The sequence below is a fragment of the Lagenorhynchus albirostris genome, chromosome 14 (genome assembly GCF_949774975.1).
Source record: "Lagenorhynchus albirostris chromosome 14, mLagAlb1.1, whole genome shotgun sequence".
NCBI lineage: Eukaryota > Metazoa > Chordata > Mammalia > Artiodactyla > Delphinidae > Lagenorhynchus > Lagenorhynchus albirostris.
In genome coordinates, this window is record NC_083108.1 from 15942815 (window position 1) to 15952862 (window position 10048).

At 44.5% G+C, this 10048-nt stretch overlaps 1 protein-coding gene across 2 annotated transcripts in view; it reads right to left on the reverse strand.

Annotated features, from left to right (window-relative positions):
- MALT1 (MALT1 paracaspase) overlaps window positions 1-7803 on the reverse strand; it is a 59657-nt gene extending 51854 nt beyond the window's left edge. For both annotated transcript variants that reach the window (XM_060120723.1, XM_060120722.1), the window contains exon 1: window positions 7408-7803. In XM_060120723.1, coding sequence (XP_059976706.1) covers window positions 7408-7682 — 275 coding nt within the window. In that variant the 5' untranslated portion in view covers window positions 7683-7803. The remainder of the gene's footprint in view (window positions 1-7407) is intronic.
- Between the last annotated feature and the right edge of the window lie 2245 nt (window positions 7804-10048).

Consider the following 10048-nt stretch of genomic DNA (forward strand, 5'->3'; position numbering starts at 1 on the left):
GTTCTGGCTCCTTCTGGTAAACTCCTATCAAAATCATTCAGAAATTCTAGCTTGTAGAATTTATTCTTATCTGCAAGTCATAGACCATGTATCGTAATTTATACTGCAGAATTTTTCATTCCAGGACTTTTAAGAGCCTTTTCAATGTTCTTACAGGTATTTTTTATAACTCCCTTGTGGAGAGATAATAAAAATAATTCTTTGATGAGAAAAGGTTGAAGCGAAGTCACTATTACACAGAGATTATACTGTGTCCTTTGTGCGTTAGCGTTAAGTTCTTCATTTGAATGCTTTGCCAACAGCCACAATTTGAACAAGAGAATTCAGGGATGTGTTTTTGGCTCCGGTGGAGTAGAGTGAGAGCAGATAAAAACCTTGCCCATCTCTTGTAACTGAAAGCAGCTTAAGAGCTCTCCAGAGAAATGGGAAGTGCCGCCCGAAGACTTTTAGATATTGTGTGTGGTGGAAATGATTAGTGAGGGCGGACACGAATAATGATGCGTCAGCCAACTGAACTGAGAGACAAACTAAAGGGAAAAGGACCAAGTTCTGTTGTGTGATAGACTTTAACCCTTTGGAAAAACCGTTTCCTGTTCGACATCAACTCATTTTTATGTAGACGTTGGAATAAAGCTTACCCATCTATGACTAAAACAAACAAACAAACAAACAAAAACTGTTTTTGAGAGACTTCCCTGGTGGCGCAGTGGTTGAGGATCCGCCTGCCAGTGCAGGGGACATGGGTTCGAGCCCTGGTCCAGGAAGATCCCACGTGCTGCGAAGCAACTAAGCCTGTGCGCCACAACTACTGAGCCTGTGCTCTAAAGCCTGCGAGCCACAACTACTGAGCCCATGTGCCACAACTACTGAAGCCCACACGCCTAGAGCCCATGCTCTGCAACGAGAAGCCACCACAATGAGAAGCCCGCGCACCGCAAAGAAGAGTAGCCCCTGCGTACCGCAACAAAGACCGAATGCAGCCAAAAATAAATAAATAAAATAATTTTTTAAAAAATTGTTTTTGAGTTATTACTGTTTTGGTAACCAGATAGTGTCCTCCAAAGCCTCCAGTCACTAGGTATTCTTTTCTAGGTATTCTAGCTAAATTTGTATATTCAATAGTCTATCCTTGTTAAATGTCAATAATCATATTACAGATCAACCGTTCCCAATTCTGGGCTGTACACTCTGGCAGCACAAACTGAAGTCCACGGCAAATTGATAAAGGTAAGGACAATAAGACTGTCTTTTACCCTAAGATTATCTTTCCTATTTTTAAAAGTGTCAAAGTGTCCTTTCTTTTATGAAATAATGGTGATTGCGATGGTAGCAAAAACAAAAGCAGAAGGTGCTGCTACAATATTTTGTAAAATTTTCTTTTACTAGTCTCTGGAATACCCAAGGAACCGGTATTAGACACAATATAAGGATTACCCATTTTTCAAATAATTATAATATGAAATTTATAAAAACAAGGATGCTGTATGCTATTTTTTTTATGATTCAGAAAGGTTATCAAGATCTGATACATGAAATTAAGATGCCGTCTTGTCAGATGCAACCAAACGGTGCTTTAATCTTTATATTAATATGAGAAAACTAAAAACAATTTTACTTTCCCCCCACCAAATGAAGAAAGATCAAATTGAAATAGACAACGACTTCTCTTCCAATACAAGAGGCACTGGAGAAAAACAAGGTGCCCTCTCTTCTTTCCTTTTACTGATTTTCCACATGGGCACCGGCTTTCAGCTAAGATGATGTTTATACATACTCAACTTTTCTTTCTTTCCTTTTTTAGTTACATTCCTGTCAGGCTGTGCTTTGAAGTGGTTTCTACCAGCTCTAATTTGAAATTTCTGATTTAATTAAAAAGACTGCTTTCTTACTGAAACAAATAGACTTTGCTTTAAAAAAACCCCTATATTTATTTTTTAAAATGTATAATCAAATAGAACATATTGATATTATACACCTTTTAGGGTACAAACCATGGCACTGCTTTTAGATTCTTTTGTTTCTCTTGGTACATTTACACTTCAGAATCCTTATTCATTAATTCAACAACTACTTATTAATCACCTAAAATAGGACAACCATTTTTTCTAGGTATTTTTCTAGCTGCAAACAAAATCGTCCATCCTCCTAGATTCTTCTACAGGAGAGGGACAGATATGTATACACACACAGAGACCTGTGCATCCATCCATCCAACTGTCCTAAGTGCTTTGGAGAAAAACAAAGCAAAGCAGGGGGATAGGTAAGGCTGGAGCAGACGTAGAGGGTGATTTTAAGTAGTGTGATCAGAGAAGACCTCACTGAGAAGGTGACCTTTTTAAAAAAAATGTAATCAATGTTGTTTATTTTTAAAATTTTTATTGAAATATAGTTGATTTACAATGCTGTGCTAGTTTCAAATGTATAGCAAAGTGATTCAATTATACATAAATATACAAATATATTCCTTTTTTACATTCTCCTCCATTATAGGTTATTACAAGATATTGAGTATAGTTCCCTCTGCTATATAGTAGGCCCTTGTTGGTTACCTATTTTATATACAGTACTGTGTATATTTTAGTCCCAAATTCCTAATTTATCGCTCCCTCCTTTCCCCTTTGGTAACCGTAAGTCTGTTTTCTACATCTGTGAGTCTATTTCTGTTTTGTAAATAACTTCATTTGTATCATTCTTTTAGATTCTACATATAAGCAATATCATATGATATTTGTCATTCTCTTGTGAGAAGGTGACTTTTAAGCAAACACCTGAAGAGGTAAAGGAGCCTGTCTTGTGGTTCATCCGTGGAAAACATCTCAGGTTGAGCAAACAGCAAGTCCAAAGGCCCTACTGTCTTCAAGGAAGGGCAAGAAAGCATGTGTGACTAGAGCTGAGAGAGGGAGGGAGACACTAACAGGATATCAGTTCCAAGAGCTCACTGGTAGCTAACTGGTGTTTTTACTCTGAGATGGAGAAACAATAGGAGGGTTTTGAACACAGGGAGGATAAGACCTGATTTAATGTTTTAAAAGATTCTTACTGCTATATTGAGAATAGACTGGGATGGGAGCAAAGCAGGAGGCGGAGAAGTTAGGCGGCCATTGGAACAATGCAGGTGAGAGATAATGGTGGCCTGGACCAGGGTGGTCGCAGTGGACGTAGGATTCTAGACACATACTGGAGGTATGGCAGAAGGGATTTGCTGATGCAGTGGATGTGGTATATAAAAGCGCAGTCAGGAATGACTCTGAAGTTTCTGGCCTCAGCACCTGGACAGATGTAGTTGCCCTTCACTGAAATGCAGAAGACTGCAAGAGAAAGAGGTTATGGTGGAAGACGTGTTAAGTTTTGGACGTGTTGCATTTAGGATGTCTATTAGTCATTCAAGAGGAGATCTACATGAATGAATCCAGGAGTTCAAAGCAAAGACATGGGCTGAAGATATGAACTGAGAGTAATCAACCTAAATATGTGTAAAGCTAGGAGGACTTAAGGATAACACCAAGGTGGGGATTAGGTGAAGAAGCCTAGACAAAGAGATACAACGCCTAAGCCCTAGGGCATTCCAAAAATCCAAAGATGAAGAGGTAGAGACTGAAGAGACAGGGACAGGAGGAAACCTTCCTATCATAAAGTGCTCAAGGGCAGGATTCCGTAGCTAAAAGAGCACCTTCTACACAGCAAGTATGCAGTGGCTGACTGTTTTCCCTGGTCCCAAAGCCCCATCTCTAAGCTCCCTCCTTCATGGAATTTACACACTATTAGAGCCTCCTGAAAGTTCTGCCATCTTTGGGGCTCGAACGTTCCAAGCCTCCGCAGAATTCACACTGCTTGGGCAAGACACTCAGAACCTGTGCTTATCTACACTGACAGCAAAGGGCATTCAATATTCAGGCAGTTTGGAATGGAACTAGGGCTGAGTTTGTTTAGGGCACTCCCACATGTTCATGTTTTGGGAAACTAAACTATATGTAAGGATTTATCCTGAATCACCAATAACCATCTGGAAACACTCCTTATCCCTGATGGGACAGTTCAGAAGGAACTCCTGTGGCTTATTTATTAAATTCTTACCTAGTCTGAGGAAAGTCATATAGAGTGAGGAAAAAAAGTGAAAAGAAACAGAATAGGCAAACTTCTGGGATTTTAGGGCTGTGAATCCAGCGACTCTGCAGAAAGCACTGCACATCCTCGTGGGAACTGTCATCCATTTGGACTAGATTCACTATAATTCCTGTGTTTGACACTAGAGAAAAATGCCTTTCGGACCTTTTACTATTGTAGATGCTCTTTTGCCATCGGTATGAAATCGTTTTAAAATCACTGTTTTAGTCTTAAATAGAAAAAGCACCGCCAGCTTACCTTGCCCCCTCAGTTGTCACTCCCCAGCCTCCAAGTTCCCAGGGCTAACCTTTTGTTAGGTCAATTTAATTCTTCTGATCTCAACAGGTATGTGAGCTTAATGTTCTCCAGTTCTCCAACCTTCAGGGTGGCCTCCACTTTCCCCAGCACAACTAACCTACTCTGAGCTAACCTTCACCATCCTGGAAGGCTGGCCAAACTCATCTGTCCCCAGTAAACTTCCCACCCTGAAATCCCCAGCTTCCACAACTTCATGCCCTTTGTTGCTTGTCTCCTCTTGCTGGGCAACTGCCCTCTCTCCATACTACCTTCACCAGAGAAGTGGTCTCAAACTTTTCCATTAGTTCCTCAAACAAAGCTAATACCATTCTATAGCCTTTAACAAAACTTAACTGAAGGCTTAGGGAGGAAAACTGAACACCTGATGTCAGGTATCCACTACTTTTAGATTCCATCAGCCATGCCTCTTCAGCGACAGGGCCTTACTGATGTTCTCCCTCCTTCATGGCCAAATAGGAGTGCTCACTTCAGGAGAACCTTCTTCAGGAAAGGCCAGAGCCTTCCCTAACTAGAGTAGTAGTTAATTTCACAAATTAACCAATCACAGATCTGGTAATCTGACCCCGCCCCCTGCCCACAAAGAAGACAACTGTTTGTTATTGTAAATCTAGAAATTCAGAAATCTATGGACCTAGAATAATAGTATGTATCTTGGATTTTCTTTGCACAGCCAAAAGCACAATGTATTCTTCCTAGAACAGAAAAAAAAAAAAAAAAAAAAGGGGGGGTACTTCCCTGGCAGTCCAGTGGTTAAGACTCTGTGCTTCCAATGCAGGGAACATGGGTTCGATCCCTGGTTGGGGAACTAAGACCCCACGTGCCGTGCAGAGTAGCAAAAAATTAAAAAGAAAGAAAGAAAGAAAAAAGTACGCCATCTGCTCAACTTTGCAAATTTACCACTTCTTGATTCCATCCTCACATCATTACTCCATTGAACAGCCAAATAATCCCAAATCATCATTATTCTGGTTTAACCTCAAACTCTTTGAAACTCAAGGTTGTGGTGAGAATTAAATACTTAATACATTGTCTGTTATATATATTAACTGATTAATAAATGATAAAAACCCACTGTTATTATTCACACCCAACATAGCCTCTAACATATTATTTGTGATTGTCTCAGAATAACAGTCTATTACTGCATAAGCCCTTATAAGTAGGAGCTAAATATCTGACATCGTTTTATCTTCTGAAACATTTGCAAAGATCAGGCACTCAAAAAACTTAATTTTGAATGAATGGTTCCCCTCTCAATTCAAAATTATTTATAGAGTGTCTAAGACAGGTTCTATGCATAACATATAGGATCTTAAATCTTGTTCTCGAGGAGTTTATAAAGACGTGTACAAATAATTATAGTACAAGACAAAGTTTGGTTATATGAGAAGTTAAAAAAACTGCTAAGGGGTTCAAAGGCAGACCCAAATCGTAACAGTGATCTAGAGCAGTGGTTCTAAGTGTAGTCTGGGAAGCCCTACTGCAGTTCCTGAGGCCCTTTTCACAGGATGCCCAAGGTCAAAATGACTTTTCATAATAATACTAAGATGTTATTTATTTTTTTCATTCATTCTCTCAAGAATGGACATTGGCATATGCAGTGTTACCTGACCTGTGACAGTGCAACAGACTGAGTGCAGAAGGACATAAAAGATGCCGGTTCTCTGGGATTAAGGCAAGACATTAAAGAGATTTTCAAAATGTAAAACAATGCCACTTTTCTAACTAAATTTTTTGTTTTGGAAAAGTTTGTTCTTCCACAAAAACACGTCATTTCTGTTAACATGTAATGAATTGTTCTCTTTAAATATTAAAAAATTCTTGATTTTAATTTCTAATATGGTAAATATCAGTATATGTTGTATGTATGTAACATATAGAACCCACGTTAAAAACTCTCGGGCGGCGGGGGGGGGGGGGCGGTTTCCCTGGCAGCGCAGTGGTTAAGAATCCGCCTGCCTACGCAGGGGACACGGGTTCGAGCCCTGGTCCAGGAAGATCCCACATGCTGCGGAACAACTAAGCCCGTGCGCCACAACTACTGAGTTTGCGCTCTAGAGCCCGTGAGCCACAACTACTGAAGCCCTCACACCACAACTACTGAAGCCTGCGTGCCTAGAGCCCGTGCTCCACAATGAGAAGCTCACGCACCACAACGAAGAGTAGCCCCAGCTCGCCGCAACTAGAGAAAGCCCGCGTGCAACAACGAAGACCCAACATAGCCAAAAATAAATAAATAAATAAATAAATAAATAAATAAAACCCAAAAACTCTCTGGGGTTCTCAATAATTCGTAAGAGTGTAAAGGAGTCCTGAGAGTCTTAAGCCCAGTTCCAAGCCTGGTAATAGGAAAATGGTTTAATGTTCATGGTGAAATCAGGAAGAAAACCTGGCAAGTTGGTTTGATGGAGGAAGACGGTGAGTTTAGTTTCTTTCTTTCCCACTATCCTTCTCTCTCTACATCTACATTAAAACCTTCATGAATTCCTGCACCTCAAACCCTTCACCTTCATTATCTACCTGCACGTCCCCTTCCTAACGTCCCTTAGGTCTTCTAGGTCAGTGTATTTTAATCTTTTGGAATTACCGCCCTAACGTAATGGTCTCCAGATAGCTTTCTTTATATTCTCTTTGGTCAACCTCGATTTCTCTCTTTCAGCTAAAGGGGAGGAGAGTAGGAAAACGGTGTGCACTGCCGGAGTCCAACCACGAATCTCTGCATTCCCAGGAGTTTCCTGGGTTCAGGCTCTCTGTCTGGAAGGTTACTTAAGTTCTCCCACCTCCTTCCCTCCGCGCTCCTTACCCCCAGCGGCCCCTGCACCATCTCAAGTGGCCCCGCTGTTTTCCAACCTCACCCATCGCCGCGTCCGCCCTCCCTCTCCCGCGCCCACTTCACTCTCCCCGCGCGCCCCCCGCCCAAGTACGCCCCCACGTGACCCCGCCCCGCCCTTACACCCCACCCCACCCCGGGCCCCGGTGCCGCACCTGAGCCGGAGGCGCCCCCGACTCCCTGCCACCTCGGCCAGCCTCCTCCATCCCCGGCCCTCGGGCGCTCGGTCCAAGCTCCGGCCGAGCCTCCGCAGCAGCGGCTCCGGAAGGCGGTTGAGGGTCACGCCGGCTGCTGCGGGGAGCGGCGGCCCCGAGGGCGCGGCCGCCGGCGGCTGCGACGCCAGGGGCGGCGGGGCCTGCAGCAGCTCCCCGCACAGCGACATGTCCCGCGCCGGCGACCCCGCGACAGCCGCTGCTCCCGCCGGCCGCATCGCGCACTTTCCGCTCGTCCCCTCGCTCGTCGCGGCGCCGCGGAGGCAGGGGCGGAAGGACTAATTGGACGGCGCTGCACCGTGCTCGGAGGAGGAAGCGCCGCTTCCCGCCCCGCAGAGGCAGGTTTGCCTGGGTGAGTCGGGCCCGCTGGCCGCAGTAGCGGCTCCGGGGGCGGGGCCTCGGGCGGGGGCGGGGCTGCCCACTGCGCGCGTGCGCGCGGCCGCGCACCTCCCCCCGCCCTTCGCGCCGCCTCTTCTGGGCCGCGGCGAGGCGTGCGCTTCAAACCCGGGTGGGAGGTGGAGTCGTTGCTGAGCAGGAAGGGTCGAGTGGTGGCAGCTGGAGGAGGAAGCGGTGGAGGAACTACGGTCGGGCGGCACCACTATGGCGAGGAAGCCTGTGGCGTCGGGGCTTCCCGAGGCTGTGGGAGGAGGATTGCCTCACGCCAAGGAGGGGAGCACGTGGCTTTCCATCGCCGGCGGGTCCGCTCCTCCAGAGGCGCGCTCTGCTGACTCAGTGACTTGCGTGTGCCCGGCGACGCCACCAGCACCCGCGTTGGGCAGCCTCAGCGGAGGCTTCCTCGTTTTAGGATTAGATGTGTATGGCATTGCTAAGGGAAGTGGTGCTAGAGATCCAGATACTCAGTGGAAATTGCCTGAAATCTGTGCCTAGACTTTAACAACAACAACAAAACTGGGCTATGGTGTATTTAAACCTAATTCGATCTTGGAAATGATTGTTTTTAGCAGGAATCACCTGGTTTCCTCCGAGTCAGACTGCCATCCAGAATCTTCATAAATCACAGCAGACAGATTTATAGAGGTTGCCCTTCCCTGGAAGGATGCAGATTAGATGAAATAACAAATGCAGTCGCACCTGAGCTCACTCTCCCACTCTTAGCGATATTCGAGGCCATTGCCCCATTGAAAACTAGAGGATAGTTTGGGACAAAAGCGAGCAAGTAACTTATAAAGTGTGACTAGTCAGGTAGCCCCCTGACAGAAGGTTTCCTGGTCCAGTTTCTGGTGGCATTAACTTTTTCATCACACGGGACAGCAGGATTTTCTGTAGCAATAATTTGGACACCCAAATTCTTACTACCTTTTTTCAGGGTGGTAGCTCCACACAGCTTCCACCACATTCTAGCACAGTTAGTCACTATCCAGTGATTTTTTTTTTAATCCAGTATAAGTTCAGAGTTCAGAATGCGGTATAATGGCTAAGTGCACAAACTTTGGATCCAGGAAGATCTGCTGGGTTCTAGTTTTATGACTTTGAATAAGTTACTTAATTCTCTGCCTCATCTATTAAAATGGGACTGAAAATATAGTATATATAGAGTTGTTACCAGAATTAAAGGAGTTGATGTATGTAAATCACTTAGCTCTGCTTAGCAAGTAGTAGATAATAAATGCCAACTTATCAGCATTATTCTTACAAGTGCAAATGCTTGTTTCATACTCGGTTTGACCTTGGTAAACCTTTTCCAATTACTTCTAGTGCCTTCTGCTTTTGTCCTCAGTCAGTGAACAAATATTAGTCTATTACCTTCAGGTACCAAGTATGGAAATCAAGTCTTCTGGTCTTTATTGGTCTGGTCCTTGTTAGTCTAGTCTTCTAGTCTGTTAAAATTGAGATTCAAGGGACTTTTTTCTAAGTGTACTATACGCAAGTTTTTGCTTGTGCACCTGCTCATTCATTACCCTGTGAGTATCCTTCCCAATTTGACCAGGTGCATCTTAGCCAGTACAGCTCAGCTGGGTAATGATGATGTCAGAGCCCTCCCACCCCCTCCCCTGCTTCTCCTCTCTGCTTCAAGACAAGTGCCTCCCTCATTTCACTCGAGTCAGGGCCCTGTTTTTCACCTAGCAATTTTATATCCTATGCATTCACCTCACCCATCACCCTCCAGCCTCTACCTTGGACTAACTATACGTTTTATGACTGGTCTTTTTCTCCTCCCAATCAAATGTTAATTTTTTTTTTTTACTTTTTTTTTTGGCGGTACGCGGGCCTCTCACTGTTGTGGCCTCTCGCGTTGCGTAGCACAGGCTCCGGACGCGCAGGCTCAGCGGCCATGGCTCACGGGCCCAGCCGCTCCGCGGCATGTGGGATCTTCCCGGACCGGGGCACGAACCCGTGTCCCCTGCATCGGCAGGTGGACACTCAACCACTGCGCCACCAGGGAAGCCCTCAAATGTTAATATTTTTTAATGTAATTTCACTCCTGTGGTTCTCTTATGGGGGCTAATGGTACAGTAGAAAGAATGTGACCTTTAGAGTTAGCCCTGAATTTGAATTTTGATGCTGCCAGTCATTAATGGTGTGACTTTAGGCAAGTTAACCTCTCACCTGCAGTTTCCACATC